This window comes from Falco rusticolus, chromosome 4, assembly GCF_015220075.1.
Source record: "Falco rusticolus isolate bFalRus1 chromosome 4, bFalRus1.pri, whole genome shotgun sequence".
In the NCBI taxonomy this organism is placed as follows: Eukaryota; Metazoa; Chordata; class Aves; order Falconiformes; family Falconidae; genus Falco; species Falco rusticolus.
This window is the reverse complement of record NC_051190.1, coordinates 45437045-45459532: the sequence shown is the minus strand read 5'-3', so window position 1 is coordinate 45459532 and position 22488 is coordinate 45437045. Positions and strand designations below refer to the sequence as shown.

Genomic DNA, 22488 nt, shown 5'->3' with positions numbered 1-22488 from the left:
ATCTGGGGATCCCAGTAGCATCCCCGAGCCCAAAAGCTCAGTTTCCAGCCTCTTCAATCCACCTGCTGCTTTTGTTCATCCTCATTTCTTTCTCCCTGCAGCAAACCAGGATGTAGAACCAGTCCCTGTCAAAGGCTGGATGTTCTGCGCTCTAGGAAAGCAAAGCACAGATGAATCCCAAGCTGGGAGTACAGAAGGAAGCCTTCCTCAAACTGAAACCTAGTGCTTTTCTTAAGTTACATCTCCTTATGTATAATTAAACTAATTACACTCTTTCCCTGCCCCTTCGTAAGCCTTCTGCCCTCAGTAGCACTCCAACTCCAGAGTCAGTCTGGATCCTGCCTGCTGACAGCAGCCCACGACAGTCATCTCAGGTTTTATATGCAAGCCAGCGTGGCCGAGGCAACAAAACGAAACCCACAACCCCCTTAAAAATCCTATAAACAAAACTAGAACCAATTAAAACACAGATAACCTCTGCTGAACTGTGACATGTAACTCAGAAGGAAGCAGCGCAGGGGCTTTTTTACCACTTGGAGAAGCAGCAAGAAGTAGCTGCATTCAAAGAGACAATTTGTGTAACGAGTTTTACTCCACACACCTGCGAGCAGCAAGAGGCCAGATGTACATCTCTGATGTACACTTACAGAGAGGACAGCCTGCCTTAAAGAACAGAGAAAACGTATGGAAAACAGGAAACTTGTCTTGCTTACCACTTCCAACTGATCCTGAAGGTGCAATGACATCATCATCACTGTCTTCCTCATTTGATTGCGTTACCTCTGGCTCAGGTGCTACATTCTTGACTTCTTGCTCTTGTTCCACTCTACTCCGCAAGGCCAAGATCCGATGGTGTAACGCAGCATACAGCTGCCCTGTATCTTTAGAGCTTGCCTGTGGGTTGTTTTTTTTTTTTAATATTCAGAAACAAGAAAAAGGTGCAAAATTATAACAGAATAAACCACCACTTATGTAATACACACCAGTCATGCCAGATTTCACGATCTGCTTTCCAGTTTTCTCACACAGGGTTTTTCAAACTAGGTCAGAATGGGCTGTGGTGTACACAGCAAGATCTTAGATATCCTGAACTCCGACGGAGAGAGAATATTCCTCTGCTCAGCACCAACATTCTCTGGCTAACGTGACCAGTACAGGCAGATTTTAAATAACCTTCTTCACTCAGAGTCACACAGCTTTCCTGGCACCTCCCAAAAGCTCACGCTAAAAAGAAAGTTGGTCTTGCACAGATTTTTCCAGGTTCATCACTCAACTTCACATATTGGTTAATCACAACCAAGTCACTTGGATGTTTCATGATGCACCAACATAAAATTTCAACTTAGGGTATAATCAGAAAACTGACTGGGCATGCAGTCAGGCAGGTGATGATTCCAAGCCTTCTATTGATTTATTTTTTAAACACTCTCTCTTACAATGGTCAGCTGTTTCAGAAGGAGGCATTTGTGACAACCCGCCCAAGAATCTATCTTTGTTACTCTCAAAGGTTAGTGGCCATTTCATGCCTTCAAATTCAAAATCAGATTTTAGGCCTGTCAAACCAAGTATTTAATTCCCTTTGAATAATATGAAACTGTCTTCACTACATCAATTAAGTCAGACTAACTACTATTACCATGAGCCCAAGTTAACTGTAAGGTAACAACTGCACTTCTCAGATTCTTGCATAAAAAACTGTTTCCATCCTCCCCATCAGTCACCTCTACATCCGCAAAATCCCCCTGCAGCGAGCTGCAGTGAATAAGTTATTCCATACAAGATACTTTCCATCAGTACTAAAATCACTAGTGAACAACCTGATGACAGATTAACTCAAACTTTTCAAATCTAGGAAAAAAGTACTGAGAAAAAGAGTTCCCCATTAATTTCACAGCTTTTTCTAATCAATGGTTATTTGGTATCATTAAGTCCCACTCTGGGAATCCGGATCCTAGTCCTACAAACCTAACGTCAGAGGGGCATCTGACCATTTGTTGCTATTCTTTTAGCTTCTGATCCATAAGAACATTTATTTATTTCTTTAGCAACTCCTTGAGTAGAATCAGTGTAAGTCAAATGAATGCAATTCAGACCTCTCAAAACCCTTAAGTGCTCCCAGCAGACATTAGGGAATGACCTTTCTTTCCTGCCCACTGTATCATGACCCCCCCAGTGTTTCATTAATTCTAATTGGAATCACAGTTTCCCCATTTAGCAATCATAGGTATCACTTTCACTGTCCTGCTACTGCTTGGAATACTGTATTAAAAGAAAATCAAAGTTAAAATGTGTTACCCTTCATTGTTAACACAATGCTCTTGACAGATTTAGTTTCACTTCCAGCGAGCATCTATACATCCACCCACACCGCACACAGGCAATGACAGCTTTCTGCACTACAAGTTCTGGTAGATTTAATTTTGGTTAAGCTATTAGAGATTTATGAAATTCCTGTTTCCCTTTATAGCAAAAAATGATTTGCATTAATCTTACACTACAGTTATAGTCTCAGTAGGCACAGAACAGATATCATTACTCTGTGGACTACTCTTTGGACAACCTTGGGCAGCTTTTACGTGGAATTTCTTCACAACTAGTAAGGCTTTTAAGACAAGCAAAGTCTGCCAAGCCCCTTGACTCTGGGGAGAGGGTCAGGGTAAGGAGGTAGGATGCAAGGAAGAACGGGAAGCAGAATCACAGCACGGTCAAGGTTGGAAGTGCCTCTGGAGATCAACTAATCCAAGCTGGTGCTAAAGCAGGCTCTCCTCGAGCAGGCTGCACAGTCACAGCCAGGCGGGTTTTGCATATCCCCAGAGAAGGAGACTCCGCCACCTCTCCAGGCAGCCTGTTCCAGTGCTCTGTCACCCTCAGAGCACAGAAGTTCTTCCTCATATTCAGCCAGAACTTTCTGTGTTTCAGTGTGTGCCCGTTGTCACTTGGCACTACTGAGCATTACATCCACTACAACATAAGGAAGCACCAGTTTTCGTAGGAAGGTCAAGATGTAAACAAAAAACGGTACTCACTGATATAAGAAAAACTTTAACTCCCTGGTCCTCTGTATCCATGGCAGTGATCCGGATACTCTTCTCACTGGCTTTATCGATCTGCATCTGAGCCCAGAGCTTGGTATTTAAGATTAACCTGAGACTCCCCTGAGTCCTCATCACTAAAGCCAACATACAAGATCAGTTAGGTAGAAACAGCAAGCTCAAAACAGCCAAGATAACCATTCACAGAATAAAAAGCTAAGTCTCTTCACAAAGAATATTAAGGGAAAGCCCTTACAACAGGAATCTTGTTACAACTGTTAATCAGAAGAATGTAGGCTATTTAAAGATTATCAGTCATGTCTCAAGGTATTTACTCCAAAGTCTTATATGTTAATACATCAAAGTCCAGTGGTTGGATCTGAGCTGATAATCTCTGGCTAATGCACATTCCTGCCAGTCTGGACAATTGTGCACTATTCAGAGAGACCTCCCCCGCCACAAGCACCCTGTCCCAAAGCGCCCAGATCTGAAGAACATGACCATAAATTTCTAGTCAAATACTCAGTTGCTAAATACAGCTTGCTTTCACAGGGAAAAAAGTAACTGCAACATTTGCTCCAATAGGAGGATATGAAAAGATACTCTTTGAAGGAAAGGGCCATAAACTGAAGCAAGAGAAAGGGTCCAAAATACTTCTGAGTTGCTGTAGCTAAGACACAACCTAAAGTGGATGCAGCTGTGTGTCATGGAATCATCCTATGAAAATAGCACCGACTGTCATCCAGTACCTCATTTCCCCTGGTTCCTCTTACCCAGCCGAGACTGTAATGTTCCATCATCTGTTGAGGCCATATCATTGAGTCTGAGAAGTCCTCGACCTCTTTCCACCCAAGACTGAGAGTTTTTATCAAATACAAAGAGCTTGCACTGAATCTGTAAGAGAGAACGCCTCTGTAGTACAGTGGTTGGTTGAAGTAATAATATACATCTTTAGTCACTACAGCCAGTTAAAACAAAAAATCAGATTTCACACTGGAATTTTAAACTGTTTATAGCTGTGCAAACCAAAGCAGTTGTCCTCTCTTTTGCAATAAATCCCTCAGAATATGCTGTCTGGTTTCATAAGGTTTTATTAACAGGAGTATATATTCTTAAAGAATACCTCTGTTCAAGTTCAAACAACCAGAATAATTTTCAGGTAAGATTTTCTTCTGTGGAAGTGTCTAAATTTATTATGATAAGAAAATGGTTAAGAGTCATCTATTAGATCAGTCAGTTCTTGTACAAGAAGTCTTAGGTGCACTAAAGGTCATATTGGTTGTTGGGAAGACCCAGCACAACAAAACCAAAGCAAAGTTCTTCCTGTATTAAGGAAGAAAGAATGAACAAACATCTTAACTCATTATCAACTATCCTGACATGAAGTCATGAATAAGTAAGAGGCATTTTTCCTGCCTTCCTGGTTCATCAGTTTGAAAAAGTACAGCTTTTGTGCCTTCTAATGGTAGGGCTGTTCCTGCTTCCCATAAAAGCTTGCTTCTGCTGGCCCTGCTGAACTTCTCTGCTTTATATCCCGTTCTCTAATCCAGCTTCATTGTCACTGCTGAGGTTTCATACTTAACACCATCACTCCTCAAGCTCCCCACATACGTGCACATACTAGGTGGAAAATATACTTCCATTTTCACTCCTTCCCTTTCATTTTCTCCACCACAAAACACCTTGCTCTGTATTCTTCATTTCCGCAACATTAACATCGTTCTGTCCGTAAAAATCCCATCTGGGATTCCAGTGCGTTAAATTTCACAGGAAAACCCCCAGAAAATAAGCGAGAGGTCTGTTAAGTTCCAACACATGCACATCAGCCCTCTGTTAATTATTCAGCTACCAAAAGCTGTGGGTTTCCTAAGTGAAACGGGACTCATCTCTTCAGCATCTTGTTCAATTACATGAAGCATCCAAGAATTTCTGAATTATATCGAAACAGAGAAGTACCAGGACAACTATTTAAAGCCTGTTTATATCTGGTAAAAAGACAACCAAAGCGGCAAACATTATGGATTATTTTTTAGGATAATACAAGTATAACTGATATACATTAGTTGCTGACACAGTGCATCTGTTTGGTGTCAACAGACCAGCATGTCTGTACGAACAAAAAGCTATCCCTAAAAAATAATGCAGTTCAAGTGCTGAGAAACTTAAAAGATCGAGAAAAAAGCCCCCTATAATTGGAGGATAAAGCAGAAGGGGGAATTATATATACCACTTCATTTTACATGAATGAAAGCCTCGTACGCTTTTCTTAAGGACATACTGAGGTCAGTAAGTATATTCAAGTTAATGAATAACTACAGTGTTTAAAAAAAAAATCACAAATAAAAGCAGGAGTCTAAGTCATGACCAAATGCCCTTTAAACATCACTATTTCAATTTGGAACCTCAAGACAAACTCGAATACTGTTTTATGGTTTCTGCTCTGCAAGAAGCCAGAGTGCTGGCATAATAGTCCATTCTGAGTTTTTAATTATTGTACTACTGAAGAATTTTAAAAGAAGTTAAAAATATTTGGTTCATTTAAATTTTCTTCAAAGAATTGTTTTGTAGGAAATGGAAGCCTTTATGTGATGGATTCAGGAAAGTATGCTTAATATTCATCTGGATGGCCAGAACACTAACATTTATTCAGAATGAGGAAATTAAGAAACAACAGAGTAAGGATCTGATAATAAACATCCAAGGTTTGAATTCTGAGACAAGAAAGTACATCAGAGATCTAGAGGACAGCAGAGTTGTAGGGAATCAGGTGATGTGCCTCCACTGGACATCCACATGAATCCCATAAACTCAAAAGCTCCTCTACTCGATCCGTTTCTTACCTGTAAGACATTACTTTCAGCTTCCTCCCCAGTAATCACTTCTACCTTCGCTAATAAACACTTCCTTGCTGTTGCTTTAGTGTAGGCTGCTGCAGACTCTGCCAGCGATTCTGAAATATTATTAGCTGAACAGCATTTTGAAAGTTTGAGAATGATTAGCGTATAATTTTGTAAGATTTATAAACTTCTCACACAAGTACACCAGAGTTTGGAGAAATAAAAGTGCAGAAGACAAACATTGATAGAAGACCAGAAATTGGATTGAACCAAAGTTAAAGCTTGCCTTTTAAGACTTGTTTTAAAAGCACAAGATGACACAAAGGACAGAAGAGGTAAGTTACTGAAAAACTTTGTCCCGCATACAATATTTCAAAGCCTTTGCTAACACAGGGACACCTACATATCTGTAGGTGCCCCAACAGTACTGATACTGCTACCAGCTATATGGTTGTGCCCACACACATACAGCGCAATTAATCTTCCACTTTTATTTTGGCTTGCTGGAGAACTCCCATAGCTCCCCAAATTTCCAGAAAACCTTGCCAATCTGAAGAGTCACAGAAGTCTAAAATCCAGCAAACAGTTCTCGGTTCATGCAAAACATTTGGTGCACCCACTCAATACAATATACATTTGAGTCAGACATTCAGTCACTGGAAATATAACAGAATTGTTAAACAGTTTGCCACATTTCTTCTACACTCCCAGTACCTGCCATGCTAATTCCCTCTGCTTTCATTCTGCTGAAGATACTCCCTTATGCTGCAGAATGACCACAAAACCCACCCACAACAGTGTGGCCTGTATGTGTTTAACATTAAAGATGAAAGGAGAGGAGAAACTAGCATCCAGCATGACACCTCCCACCCACAGCCTCCATCTTTGGTTACAGGATAGTAAGGGCAACATAAAAAAAATAATGTTATTTTTTATAAAGGAACAGGATATTGAAAAAAGCAATCATTTAAGCAAGGATTAGCTACCATTCCTAAAACAATGTTTTGTTTTTCACCTTTCTCTGGTGTGGCTTCCTGAGAAGATGATTCAGACCCAGACTCTGTAGCAGCATTCTCCTTATTACTCTCTGTACTACCTTCATTTGATTTTGGTGGACTCTATGGCAAAAAGAAGAGGTGGTAAACTGAACACACACACACAGATTTTGCAGAACAAGACTAGCAATCGATTACAGAGGGAAGCCCTAGCGTTTATCAACCACGCAGCAAAAGAACCACCCCACGGATGACATGCTTCCACGGTAAAGGCTGTCCTAGTGCCCCAGCCAAGGGACCAAATGGAGCATGACCTGAGAACCAGTTCAAATTATTTTCCCCCGGAACTGACGCTGAATTTCAACCCTTATTTTGAAGTTGTGTTCAACAAAGCAAACTGATTTCAGCTACAGGTCAGCTTAAAGCACACCTGACTGAACTCCCTGCTCGGCGGTTGGATGGGTACGAATCCACGGCATTAAACGTTTCCCTTTTGCCCCAGCAATACACAGCAATAAAACCAGCAGGAAGCAGCGAGGCACTGGAAGTTACACCTTGGGCTGGTACACAACGAACAGAGAATCTCCTGAACCATACCCAGGTACTGAGGCAGCTGCCTTACTGCTGGCCTTGAAATCCCATCACTGGGGGAGTCCCGTAGCAGAACTCTTCTCAGTTTGGAGGGGACAGAACATAAAACACCCTCAAAAATCTATATTGAAGCCGCTTAAAGCAGCAAGCTGGGCCACAGAGTGCTTGGACTGGAGAACCACACGCCCTACAGAGAAGGTGCTGGATCTCCTCAGAGCTTGGCAGGGAAATCTGGGAGCACACTGCTGAACAAACCCCCATGCTGCACTCAGAATAAGCTACCCACAAGGGAAACGATGCTCCAGAGTGACAAATATTAAAGTTTCTCAAAATTCCCAAGTGAGAATCCGTAACGCAAACTGCTCAGAAGATGACAACGTTTCATGCCCAGTGGATACTTACTAGGACCCGCTCACTCATGTTCTGTCCAAAAACAAACTTGTTGCTAGATGCATCTGCACTGTTTGTAGAGTTCTCTACACTGAAAAAAACCACCAGTTTTTATAAGTCAGGAAAATATCTGTTTATCTTCCAGTGATAAAATTCCTTAAGCGAGCAATTGTCACTGGCTTTAAAAATTAAGCACTGTTTGACACAAATACAGGCAAAATTTAGTTCTCTTTAGTAACATGAGAGCACATACTAGTTTTACAGAATGAGAATTATCCCAGAATGAAGACAAATGATTTTATCACTGTAAATATCTTCCCTTTGGATGTCTAATTACATACTAAACAATGCTGAACACTAAGTCAGGGCTTACTGTTTAATCCTGTAACATACTTTTTAAAATAGCATTCTACATGCACAAAACTTGAACTACTACACATTTTCGGTCAATTTTCTCAGGAACAGAAAGAACTGAAACAAAACCACTTGCAATATTGTAACTGAAGCAAACGTAGCAGAGGTAAGTAACGCCTTTTACTAGACTATCTGCAGTGCTACAGCCTCGCCAAGAAGTTTCACAATCAAACCTCAGCCCTTACACCTTCTTTACAGGACAAGAGTCCTCCTCCCATGCGGCATTTTTATGATTTTTTTTTAAATTAACACATTTTAAACTCCATTTAGGAGTTTTACTATTTTACTGAACTATAAAAACTTCACAAGTCATTGCTCATCTGCCTGCCCTTCAGGCATATCTTTCTAAAACCTCACCACGCTTCCTAAGTGAACATGCAGACCGCTTGAAATCAAGCCTATGTGCATTTCACCAGGTTTGGAAAATGCGGGGACGTACGTCACTACACAATTCAAGAAGAACCAAACTTGAAATCGTGCAGGTAGAGTTGCTATTTCTGAACAAGGAGATTCCAAGAACAGAGGAAATCCTCAGAGGCAGAAAGTTTTGCCTACTAAGGGAATTAAATACTACAGTTCTGAGCTCCAAATGTCAACTGGGAACTCAATGGGATCTACTGGTACCTACCATGGCACCTGTTTAAGGTGCCATACAGTTTAAGGACTCATAGTATGTTACACGCAGGGAGGAGTTTTCCTTTTGCAAGTTCATCATCATAATGTCTTGCCCTCTCAGCTAAAAAGCAAAGCCACCACGACTTAGAGATACTTAAGGTTTGTGTGTTTTGTTGTGGGGTTTTTTTTTTTTTAAAGGCAAACCCAAAACTAGGTTTCTGGTAATTGATCTACCATGAATAAATCTTCCTAAAGTGAAGACTCAATTGAAATATGATACAAGTTGAAAGATATGAACAAATATTCCAGTATTTGGATATTATTGTCTGTCAAATCTGATTTTAAAAAAATCTGACATGTCTCTGGAAAGGCATTGACCTGGCATCCACACAGTCACTCTGGGGCGTTTTCTGCCTCTCCAGCGCATCATCTGAAAAGCTCAGTGTTGAAAGATTCAGGCTGCAAAACTGCCTAGTGCCAACTTCATGGTGAACAACAGGGTCTTAAAAACGCAGAATGTAAGGACAAGGCAAGCACACATTATGGGTGCTTTTCTTGCCATTATTTCATGACCTCAATCTGCAGTTCAGGTTCTTCCAGGAGCAGAGATGCCACTGTCACTCTCAGCGGGATTTGCCCCCATGCTTTTCCAGTTATTACTTGTATTCACAGCTGCATAGTACAAAAATCCCGTTTTCTACTCTTTCTGTAACACTTTTTTGACCAATATTGAGCTAACATTTTCAGAGCCATACTGACATCTTAGCCTTAAGTGAAGGCTGTCTGTTGAGTTCACCACTGTATATAGATAATTAGCACAATTTTCTCCTGGCTGCCTTATGTATACCTACATCAAATTTCTTCTGATACTACTGCCTAATCAGAAATTCTCTCAAAGGCCTCCCAGTTAGGCTCCTACTTATTCATACGAGCGCCCTGTATTGCTCTGAAAAGCTTATTATCATGAACATATAACTTTTAAACCATTCTTTCCTTTATCCCTATCATATATAAAATGCACTGAACAACACAAATACAGCACAGGTCTCTACAGGATTCTACTGACAGCTCCAATTTATTCCATCAGTGTTTCCTTCTAAACATTCATGAGAAGACTTATCTTATGCTTGATTAATTTACCGAAGAAGCTTTGTGAGAACATGGTCAGGTAAATGGAGCCAAATGCATCTCCCTTGACCACATGATTGAGCATTCCCCCAGATCTGAAGTTTGCCACCCCATTCATCAGAAGCCTGGGTCCCCACTGACCCAGTATAACCTTGCATCCAACAAAGAGCGGAACAACAAATAATTCTGAACACAGAATAAGGAAAAAGCGTCATAAAAGTTTCCCTGTAGTCTCACCTGGAACTGATGTACTGTAGAAAATAATTTGTTGCAGAAGGTACATCTGATGTAGGAAGGCCAGCGTTCTGCACATCGGCAGTTTCACTGCTTTCATCTCCTAGCTATAAAAGAACAAGTATATATTGACAGTTTTTACCAACCACAAAATTTTGAGCTCATTCTTTCCCAAGTCAAAGTTCCATCCACAAACACATTCTACAATAAAACAATATAAGCCTATGGCCAGTACTACGCTTCCTTTTGTTATGCTAGGAAACCCTTGCAAACCTGTCTTCAACAGGAGGTACCAACAATCCAATTATTCCATGCACCGGTTTGAACCCAGGCTGCCCTAATTTTCTTTTCTCACCTTTTCCATGAAGTCTTGGTTGCATGGGAGCATCTTAGGAAAACATTTCAACTTAATTCTCACCCAAAAGGTAAGAGAAAGCATAACATCACGCTTTAGACGTTACCTGTGACTGCAGTAGATTTGTTTATTTGAAAAAGCTTCTTATGCTGGAGCGTATTAATTTATTAATGTCTAGAAGACAAGTTTTACTAAACAGCCAAACTGTGTTCACAGCTTCTATTTTTGCATACATACATGGAGGTTTTAACCCTGTTATATAGCGGCTTCAAAGTACTTTATAAACTGTGCAATGCTCATGCCAACAAATGATCTGTTCCACTGCTGCTCAGCCTTAAATACATCAACTCAGTGTCAAGATAACAAAACACATGTGTACCTTAACTCTATCTCTTAAGTTTTGCCCAAATACAAATGCTTGCTGTGCATTTAGTTCCGCCTTCTCACAGCTGTCACCATCTGAAGTATTGTTGGACTCTCTTTTCTGACATTCGCCCGCCTAAAGAAAAGAAATCAAAAACTTTAGCCTAGGTAATGGAGTTTCTCTAAACAAAACCCACATGTTACAACATGGTGAGTCACACTGTCATTTACAATGACAAGTAACATCTCCAGAGCTATGAGGCAAATTTTGCATTAGAAAAAAAATAATAATCCTCTGTTGTTGTTTAGAGTAGACAGGGTTAAAGCATTCTGTTGAACAAAAGGAAAAGTTACATTAGCTTAGGATCTCCTTAACAGGTCTTCCTTCTGGATAAGCATCGGTACCTCCCTGCTGCCAAAAGGGCTGCACAGTGGGCTCAGCTGCCCACCAAGCTTCCCCATACATCTGATGACTTTCAGCCACCAGACTCTCCCACCAGTCAAGGGAGGCTGGCTCGAAGGCTGGAGCTTGTACCCATTTAAGGATCATGTTGTTTAGGGCTCCTGCAGTTCCCTGCGGATTTTCAAGACAGAGTCAAGGCTTCGCCCAAATAGCTACAGGCTACCACAGATATGCTTAGAGTAGGACAACAACGGGGAACATTTTCACTCCACTACCTCGTATAAGCACAAGGCAGAGACCTCAAAAAAATCTTTTCTGCCAGTAAAATAAGACAATGACTCACATCTGCTGTAACAAGGGCAGAGTAGGCTCATATATAACCACAAAATGCCATGTACTTGCCCTCACTTTCCCTGTGGTACATCAAACCTACACCACAGATCTGCCTAAACAATCACTGATACAAAACCTCTAATTCCAGATGTAACCATTCATCCTTATCAAGCAACCACACGTCCTGCAGACAGACTCTAGCATTTAATTGCTGTGCGAACTCCAGTTACAGCTGTGACAAAGCTTCACACAGGTGAAGCTGACTACAAATGCCAAGAGAATGAAGAATATCCCACCACACTCCTTGATAAAATTGCAAATGTTCAGTTATGAAGTTCTATACCATTTAACACTCAGCTTTCAATGATCCTTAACACCCACATTTAAGAGCTTTCTTCTACCAGAAAGTGTCCTCCTAGGTCAGTATTTCTAGACTTTCATTAAAATCAAAGGGACTTCTAGTTAAAAAGTTAAAAATGTATAGAATGTCTCCCTAATGGCATAAAGAGGTAACAAGCCTGTCCTACAAAGCCTTCATACTGATCCATGCAATGAATTTACTTGCTGCTGCCGAATTATGACAGTAGTCTTTCGCTAAACCTTAAACTGCCATTCACACTTGAAGTCTTTCTGCTTAGATACTCAGACTTCAAAGTTAACTGAGACTTGAATTTCAAGTAAACCATTGCAGACACCAGCATTGTTAATACTACTTTTATGCTCAATGTGTCACCAAAAAGCAATCCATTGTCTAATGAAGCTACCAGAAAAAAAACCCACCCTGAAAAACCACCCAAACCCCCCACACCCTTAAAATCCCCCAGGTCTTCCTCAACATCCCTTAAGATGCCAAGGACCTCTTGATCATCAAGATCTCTTACGAGGCTCAATACCTGCAGGAAGGAAAGGACTGGACACATTTTGCACAGAACAGGGAATTACCTCTTTCATTACTATTTAATTACTTTCAAAGTACCAAATAAACAACTGTTAACACTTAGATGTCTTTACCTGCCCCCTCCCTCCACCATTACCTGTAGGGAATTTATTTGTTGCCTCTGGGGTTTTACCCACTATAGCTCCTGTCTCTACACTTATGTTACTTATTTGCTTCAGCTGCCTGTATGCATTCCACCCTCACACTTCCCAACACCATTCCACATTCAATTGTTAGAAACCAAGCCAGGATCTGTAAAGCCATCCTCCACGGGCAGGGGACTGGGTTTGCTAGGCAGTCCCAGGAGGAAGACTGAACATGTGCGAGCTGCTCAGTTTGCCCAGCTCAAAACCAAAGCCCTTTCAGGTGAGACCAGGAATTCAGTAAATGCTTCCCAGTCTCTGGCCTGCCAGGAGCACCAGTCAGACCCAGCAACAGCCACTGGAGGAGACAACAGCTTCCCACCCCTCTGTACTCCCCTGACTCTCTCTGCATGCAGAGTAAGCGGTGAACCTATAGGAGGAAGATTTATTTTTTCATGCTATCTGAAGAGATGGAAAAGCAGCATTGTGACCATCAGTCCACTGAACCAAGGCACCCAAGTCACAGGAATCCAGTGTCTGTGGTAGTAATGGCATCAGCCAAGCAGCAGCAAGATTTTACAGCACAGCTAGAAATAAAGTTAGGACTAAAAAGAACCAATTAGAGTAGAAACAGAACTGAGCAATTTTTTTTAATATATTTTGTGAGGGAAAATAGGTATGAAAAACCATCCAAAACTGTGGGTTCAGTAAATCTTTGTTCTTGAGTTAGTAAAGATAAACATAGTATACTACTAGGACAGTATAGTCTACTACTACACCTAAAGTGTACTACCATAGTATGGACCTGTAAGGGGGCTATCGCTGATTAAACTGCTCTCACATTACTAAACAAATAGGCACTGTTCAGAGAATATTATTTTAAAGCATCACCTTGAGCATCCCTCTCCAACTCACCTTGTCTTCAGAGTCAGAACTTTTCAGTGTTGCGTTACTTAGTGATTCTGATGTGGCTGCAGAATCTGGCAGGATATTTACACCATTGGTGCCACTGCTGAGAACTGCGAAAAAATGAGAAAATGACACAAATTCTCTACATATTTAGACTGTCCTAAAAGTTTTCTAGAGCAAACTGCATGTTGTTTTCTTGTTTAAGTCCATGAAACACTGCAACGTAAACTATAGAGTAACCATATATTTTGCAAGAGACATGAGGAACACGATGCAGCAGTTATTAGCAGAATCAAAATGCCAAATACAAAAAAGCAAGTTATCAAAAGGTCACTTCATCCATACATACACTGCAGGGACTTCACCACACAACTTCAAGCAAGCACCCTGCCCCCAGCCAGCAGGGCTCCTCTTTGGGCTGACCTAAGTACTTACATAGCAAACCCCCATTGAAAACATGTACCCCAAAATTAAGGCTTCTGTAGAGTCCGATCTGTGTCAACAAGCACGCCAAGAAATCACGCTAGAAACATTCGGTTCTATGCCAGATTCAGCTTTAACTGAAGTTAATTCTGTTTCAGTTGAACTGAACTTCAAAGTAACAAGAGGTGGGGGGCTGGAGAAACAGTTTAGGAGATACTGACACCTTCAAGAGTGCTTTTGATTTAACATCCAGTTTTCAATTATGCCTATTCCTATTAGCTATATCAAATTCTGTAACAATACAACAAGCATAACATACATGACCAAACTTAAGAATTCAAATCATATCTCAAAGTCCCAACTCCAAATCGGTCCCCAAGCCTAGAGGCATCTCCCAGTGATTTCAGCGTTTTACACCACTGGGCAGCTAGCTGAAGTCTAGCACTCTTTGGAGTGCTGTAGCTTATTATACCACAGTCAATGCCATCATTTGAGATTGTCAATCCATACCCTTAAAAGTCTCTTTTATTCCACAACCAAAGCATGGACTACACCGAAGTTAGAGACTTAGCAATGTCACCCTAAAACTGAAGGTTTGACTGTGTTAACTCTTACATGTAAGAGATACACTGAACAATTGAGATGTTTTTTCTAGATTTCTCCTTTCAGAAAAAAAACCAAGGCAGATGCTGAGTAAATACAAACCCGGACACTAAACTGATTTTGTATTTTCCTTCTCCCTCTGTGGTATTCTAGCAACAATAGTATTATTTACCCATCTGCGAGAAAGCTTTCGGCTGTGGTGCCTGTAATACTGCTGGACGTAGCACGCTGCGCTGCTGTTCCTTCGGTTTCTGGCTAGGGAGACCTGCAAACACAGAGTTTTGTCAAGAGCTATAAAGCCTTGAAGTTGAAAAATTTAGCTTCATCTAATCTTCTCTGTAACTGCTTCCAACAGCACATACGATGGAAAACCAGAGATTTAAAAAGCTTCCAGCCCCTTTTTCCCCCCATCCTTCACCCAGTCTCAAAAGAGAATTGGTCCCAAATATAGAAGACTACTTCCTAGCCTTAAAGAACACTTCAAAATATATTCTCTACCTTATCCAGGAAAACACAGGAGAATTTGACTGACTCAGAAATAAAAGTAAAAATTTAAGAGGAATGACAGTACACAAGCAATCCTATTGATGCACTGACATATTATTCAACTACACATTCCAGGTCATCTTTTCTTCTTCCAGTGAAGTCAAGTCCAGATACTGGTAAACTAATTATTTTATTTTTAATTCCTCATACAATCAAATGTATTGGCAGTGTAATAGTCTTAGATGTTGTTTCATGTGACAACCTTCTGGCTTCTGAACTAACCTGACCTCTTTGGTTTGCTATAGTAAGATACACAGCACTAACTCTTTAATTCCCCTCTAAGTCAAAAGGCCCACTGACCTTAAACAACTAGAAGAAACGACAAAAAACCCCACCTAAAGACATCTTAACATCACGTCTACAAGGCAATGGCAATGCCTGAAGGCTCAGTTTTCTTCATTGAAGAAAACAAAGATGAACAATTGATTCAGTAAAACACTGCAACAGAAGTTGTTGCGAGTAACTCAGCTGAATATTCTGCGAGCAGGATCATTTCAGGCCACCCACATTCGAGGGGCACGACAACAATCGAAATAATTATCTTGAGTTCAAACATTTATATGAGAATTGAATCAAGGCAGGCCAAGCAGAGACAACGGGGAGATACATTTCAGAAGTGCATGACTAATGCAAGCCAAAATTTGGATGCGTCTATACGCATTACACAGTGGCTAAGGGCAGAACCACTCCGGAGAATACAAGATTTTCTGCATAAACACAGATCTTGCCGCCTTCCAGGCACAACAGCAGTTTGAGGAAACTCCTAAATAAAATGCTAGAACTGGTTTCTTTGTGCTGTTGCAGAAAGCACTGAACTCACCTGCACTAGGTGCCTGACCATGGATAAGTGTTGGTGGCTTCAGCCGGAATCCGCTGCTCTTCTCCTCTACAAGCAAAATACAAAATTACAAGGACACAGCTGTAACACACTACATACAGTCATAAAGTTCCTTATGTTTTCCCCACTGTAACAGCCCACAAGTTTTATAAATATCCAACATAAGGACATTTCCAAAGAATTCCCTTCTTCCATAAGAAGCCTGAACTTCCAGGGATCACAGGAAATACACAGAGAGAAACACAGACCGCAAGAAAAAAAAATTTTCAAAATTGTTTTCCAGAAAAAACATGAAACAGACCATTTTAACAAGAGAAATTGAGTTCTTTCAGGGAAGGATTTAGTAGAGGTTTACTACAAGTAATAGAGGTTTTTAAGTGAGAATCAAACTAAGAAAAGGACAATCAAAAGTTTGACTGAACATGACAGTTACTAACAAGCACCCCCACACAGAAACCACAAACCACAGAACAATGGTGATTGACAAAGTGGTACTGTCAAGAGAGGAGCCACAGGTCATTGTTGAACATTATCATGACCTTAGATTATTGATCTGATTTTTAATATCAAAAAACCAGTATCCAAAGTAGATAAATGAAAAGTTCCCTCAAGTTTTAGCTTGAGGTTAACAGGTGAGCATGGAGCCATATTGCAGTCTTCCACCACCACTCCCAAAGCATGTCAGAATTTCAATATTTGTTATTTTAATTACCTCCAACAAGCGTGAAATCAAACAATGAAGTCAGCAAGAGAACAGCTATAAGATCAGAACCATCACCACTTCCATTCTCCCAGACAGGGTCTTACTTCTGAAGTACCGGACTACTTTGGATTGTGACAGACTGACAGCAGTTTGCTGAGAAAAAGCAGAAAAATGAGGAAGATCACCTGGTTCTGAGTCAGAATTGCCAGTAGAGGGTTCACAGAAGCTTGATGGCATAAAGACGTTGTTCTTTGTTACTGCAGTCAAAGAAAAAGAAAAATAAAGAGAAGCTGTGTATGTTGTTCATAAACTCTGTTCCCAGGCATATCAAGGCTGCAAATCAAAAATGATATTTCTTGTAATTTGTTTTATTTTGGGTTTTTCTTTCTTCTGAACTAAAACAGCTTTATAATCACAGAAGTAAACAGGTCATCGTCCATAAACCCTTCCTTAGTTTCTCCTGAAACAGAGAAAGAGCAAATTTCATTTATTTTGGAGAGAAGAAAACTCAAAACAGGAACCCTGTGTTTTATCCAAACTAGAATTAAAAGTGACATCAGAATGTAAAATACCATTACAAAATATGTATAACATTTCAAAGGGCCTCTGCAGAGAGTGCAGAAAGGAGTGTAACACCTGCTAAATAGTTTAAGATAACACTAGGCTCCTCAAAAGGCTTACGAGTGACAGCAGGGGTTGCACTAAGAGCTCAGCAGCTTCTGTTTCAACTGTCCTGCAAGGATAAAAATTCTACAGAAACAAGAGTACATGAGAGTATCTGCAAGTGTCACACTCAAAAAGCAAAACAGTCAACAACAAAGAAAAATATTTGAAAGGAGCAAAGAACAGATTCTTTTCCACCCTTTGCTGGGTGCTGAACTTCTGTTCAGCAGCTGAAATACTTGTGGTGTTGTACGAAGAATCACAGATAACGCAGTTTAGAAAATGTGATGATCACAGCAGGAGGTAGATGCATCAACAGTCACAAGGCAACAATAGTAGGTTGGGGATTTTGTCTCCAACAGATCACCTTGCACGAGGTAAATACAGTATTTATTAGTTCTTTCTAGCTTTTATGAGGCTGCAGAAGAAGCTTAAGTATGCTGAAAAAAGAAAGGAAACTCATCTCTGAGCACTGTTGCATTAAAAGATGCAGGACTTGTGTTTTATATTTAAGTTTTAGATTCCCCACCCCACCCCCCATATTTGCTTCTTTCCTCTAATTCCATCTTTTTATGATGGTCTGCCTTAAGCTTAAACATGCTGTGAGTTTCATATAAGCAAAATTTCCCTACCCTTGAGAGCAATGTAACAACAACAAAAAATTTAAGACGTTTAGAAAGCAAAAGATTTTCTGTAAACCAAGGCCATGGGATACTGTCAGCAATATTTATTCAAAGAAGCCTTTACGGAAGCTGCAATTCCAGAGGTCACCCTTTGACAACACCACACATCAGAAGAGAACAGGGGAGTCAAACAGGGACTAAACAGCCACATCCAGTCAAAACGTATTAGCCAGGCAGATGCTCGAGAAAGCATGATGGCTCCTGAAACATCCAGTATCGAACCACAGAACAGCCAAATAAATTGTTCTCCTCCACTTCTTAACAAATGTTAGCGTTAAGCAAAATCTGAGATTTTAGAGATTCTAATTTAAAAGATAAAGGCATTACAGACGATTATAGGAACTAGGAATATAAAGTCCAATAAATAAGGAAGCACCTAACAGGCCGTACGCATTCTGTTATCCTAACAGAAAATCTATAGACAAAAATCACCATTTTCACTACTTTTGATGAATGCACACAGCATTCTTTTACGAAGAGTGATCGGCGAGCAGACGGCAGCAGCATTGGTCCCCTGAACCGTCCGCAATTAACAGCACTGCCTGCGCCCTGAAGCCCACTAAGCTGCACTCCAGAAAATCTAGGTCTTAGGGGAGGAATTCCTCCTGACACAGACTGGCAGCATGAAAATAAAATATGATGCCCATAACATATCAGCAACTACATTTTTTAATTCCATAGTCACTTATTTCTTTGAAATTAAAAGCAGAAGAACTAGGTTTTCATCATTTAGTCACACTTCCCAAATGTGCTGGATATTAGAGGAATACTTTTTTACTGTTCTCATGTTTACTGTTTGTCTCCTCTCCTTTATTTCAACTGAGATGATGGAAAGAAAAGCAGCGAAGTCTCTAAACCTGCCCCAAGCGCTGACATATCTGAACTAAAAATCTTCCACTAAAGCTAAACACTTCGTACTGTCTGTGACAAGAAAAAGGCAGAAATTTGAGAGACCATTCCCAAGGGGATGACAAATATCAAACATGCCCATTCCCAAGTTTGTGACTGGTGGGCAGTGGTCACTCTCTTGCATTTGCCAGCTGAGAATGTTGGTGAAACACACTGAATCCTCTCCACTTTAAAAGGAATGGGAGAAAAAAGGACTAAACTGACTGAAGCATGACCTGAGAATTGGAAGATTTGCCTGGCAGAGTAACTAAGAAAAAGGAGCTTTTATACAGATGTGTTAGGCAACCTGATCAAAACAAATCAAAGAGATTTCTGGTAAAATCCTCAATTTAACAACATAAGGCTAAAAGCTGAAACTACAAATATATATAAACTTACAGATAGAAAATATTTTAACAAACAGATCTATCAACTTATTTGGGCAAAACAAAAAGTGTAAGAAGGAAACCCACTGCTCACATGGAATATTGTGGCAACATTTACCTGACTGAGAAGGAGGGAACTGAGTTAAGGATGAAGTTCTCTCACGCTTTACAGGTGGACAGTAGCTCCCGTCCTCTCGATCAGATTCTGTAGGAAAAAAAACTATTAGAGAAAATACACAAAATCCCAGAGACACACATACTCATGTTTTTTAATCTTACAACCAGATTTCTTACCATCTCCGTCTTCTGGACTTGATCCATCCGCTGATCTCTGCAATCAGATAACAGTGATAAACCAAAAGTCACATACTGAACATTTCAAGCTCTTTGGATACATCAAAATGTTTTAAGCATCAGTTTGGAGATTTTTACCTTACTATCAATGATATACACCCAAGGCAATATATTATTTTTATGACTTATGATTAATCCAAGTTTACAAATAAGATACCTGAAAATTCACACCCAAGCACTAACATCCTCAGAGACTGTGCAATAATTACAGTTAGGTTTTCTATATACTGAAAAAAGCAAACTGGCATTTTTCAAATTTGTTTTGATTTTAGAAGTACCATAGAAGTTCCAAAGTCATGATGAACAAACCCATGGAGTTCATCCCAACACACTCTTCCTAATTAACCTAACTGACATCAGTTCCTTCAACAGAAGAACAGCACTGGAAGAATGTCTTTTAAAATGCATTCCAGAAATCACTGCTATGGCATTTTTACAGGAATTTTACAGGAATTAGCAATGGATAGTCTCCTAGCATCTCCCACAGCACCAGGAACAAACCGGGAAGCATCCCAGGCTACCAACTATCACAATATTCAAAAAGTTTTTGAACAAAGGTTTCACATCTTGTCTGATGATTTCTAGGTCTCTCTCTCCCTAATCGCTCTGCCCATTCCTCAGCTGATATAACACCCCTTGCTCCCACAAAACATAACCCTGCGATGGATTCTTTTCATTACGGAAGGCAACTAGGGGAGCATTAGCACCATCTCATTACAAAGTCCCTTGAGATACCAAACCTCCTCCCTAAGCCCAACGTGACCCCTTCATCCCCCTCCTGCCCCAGGACACACCTCCCCTTCACACAGCCCCACTTCGGGGAGGAACAGCAGCCCCAGGGCTTGTCCTCCCCCCCTGCCACTGGCCACGTTTTGGCACAGACAGGCAGACACACTTATCTGAAAGACATTATCTTAAATATAAGAATACCAGAAAGTACAAAACTTTCTAATTAGCACTGCATGTATTTAGAATCTAGATACTATTGTACTACCAGTATTTCACTCTACGCTAATAAAAAAAACATTCACAATGCATTTTGCCTATGCAATTAAGTTTAAGGGGTTTTCTGGTTTGTTTTACATTGATAGGAAAGTATAGCTACCTCACTGGCATCCTAGTCAAGTACTTTTGAAACCTTTAGCATAGGGAATGAAAAGCTATAGACAGTTCTGGAACACACACACCCCCCCACATCCCCCATCCACCCATATCTATCAGACCAATCACATTAATTACTGTATTTGATGATCCATGCTCTTCCTATAACTGGTCAAGCACTCCACGCTACTAGAAGATGATCTTATTAGGCACCTCCCCTGCCAACACACACTAGTTTCCCAAAAGATAAGGCTGAAGTGGAAAACTATGATGTCATCTGTTTCGGCAATCAGCACGTCAAGTCAGAAAAAAAATTCTGTTTTGCACAGAAAGCATTGTCACCTACACCAACAACCTGTTTCCATTTTTAGCAAAAATCCTGAAAGCAAAAGGAAAACCATTTTGTAAGAAATTTGCATGAATGGAACTGCAGGTCTCTGTGCAGAAATCCTTAGAAATCAACAAGTGACATCCCCCCGAACTTCAAAAACTTCTTAAGCCCTTACTGGCAGGTATTATACTCTCCATGGCCAAGTAACAAAGAAACCCACCAAACCTGTATAGCACAAGCTTCAAATTATCACATTACTGTAATTTCATTACCTGATGCAAGCACAACCAAATCTACCATCACCACCTTTAGTGGGCAAGGAGTATCCGTACCCATAACCAACTGCAACCTACTAAGGGCAAAGCAGAGCCAGGTAGCTACTCTGAATTATTTCCATGCTTCCTAATCTGAGAGTTTTAGGAGATTAAAGGTATGCAAAAGTCCATGTGACAAGTTTTACAGCTGTTACCAACACTGCCAACCCTCGTCATAGCAGATGCTGCACAGAATAATAATAAAAAAAGGTTTCCTTTTCCCTCAAAATGTATTTTCTTCTACAAAGGCATCCAAGTATCTCCATCAGCTGGTGTGCTACCTCCCATCCATACCCCCTCACACACTGCTCATGCTGTCAATTACTGCTTAGGGAAGTTGGGTCAGACTTTGCAAATTTCCTACCAGAAAAATGCAACAATGGATTTAAATCTTTTATAGACTCAGGAATTTAAAGGCCAGGGAAGAAAAGTCATAATCCGTTAGGTTGATCCCCAAACACAGACAGGCCAAAGAACCTCATTTATATCTACCTCAGTCCTCAACCTCCTGCCTGAGCATTTAAGATACCCATGTTTGATTTTCTGTTTTCAAATAAATGAGAATATGCGCGAATTACTCCACTGAAGAGTTGCCAACACTACTGGGAGCTGTTTGATTTTGTTATACTCAGCATCCAGTATAAGACACTAATGACTGTTTCCTTGCTTTTATTAAAAAACTTGCTGTCAATAGTCACTCCCCATTACCTGGGGCATTCACCTTCCAGACCTCCTCAACCTTGCATTAAATCTCACGTTTTTTCTCCATAATCTTACTTTTACCAATGACCAATTCGCTCTTGCAGATCTTGAAAAAAATATTCCAAAACCCTTCATCATCAGAAGAAAGTCTTTCAAGAAAATAAAGCTGGATGCATGTGCTCTAATGAAGCCTGGTTTCCCACAGATCCTACCTAGATGACAAATAATGTGGAATAAGCTGCAGTGAGAAGTAAACGCTGGGGGCAGCGAGCTGTTTTCTCTCCTCTCTGGTCTGCCTCTACCCCCAGACTGCAGAGGAACCCAGAGCCAGGAT

At 40.5% G+C, this 22488-nt stretch overlaps 1 protein-coding gene across 2 annotated transcripts in view; it reads right to left on the bottom strand.

The window, feature by feature from the left end:
• Positions 1 to 22488, bottom strand: part of RANBP3 (RAN binding protein 3) — a 48246-nt gene that overhangs the window by 3263 nt on the left and 22495 nt on the right. For both annotated transcript variants that reach the window (XM_037383813.1, XM_037383814.1), the window contains 14 exons: positions 19647 to 19683; positions 19471 to 19557; positions 16918 to 16989; positions 16012 to 16077; positions 14818 to 14910; positions 13626 to 13729; positions 10971 to 11090; positions 10240 to 10343; positions 7858 to 7936; positions 6885 to 6987; positions 5873 to 5997; positions 3806 to 3926; positions 3027 to 3169; positions 714 to 894 (listed from right to left, as the gene is read on the bottom strand). In XM_037383813.1, the coding sequence (XP_037239710.1) occupies positions 714 to 894; positions 3027 to 3169; positions 3806 to 3926; positions 5873 to 5997; positions 6885 to 6987; positions 7858 to 7936; positions 10240 to 10343; positions 10971 to 11090; positions 13626 to 13729; positions 14818 to 14910; positions 16012 to 16077; positions 16918 to 16989; positions 19471 to 19557; positions 19647 to 19683 (1435 nt within the window). The remainder of the gene's footprint in view (positions 1 to 713; positions 895 to 3026; positions 3170 to 3805; positions 3927 to 5872; positions 5998 to 6884; positions 6988 to 7857; positions 7937 to 10239; positions 10344 to 10970; positions 11091 to 13625; positions 13730 to 14817; positions 14911 to 16011; positions 16078 to 16917; positions 16990 to 19470; positions 19558 to 19646; positions 19684 to 22488) is intronic.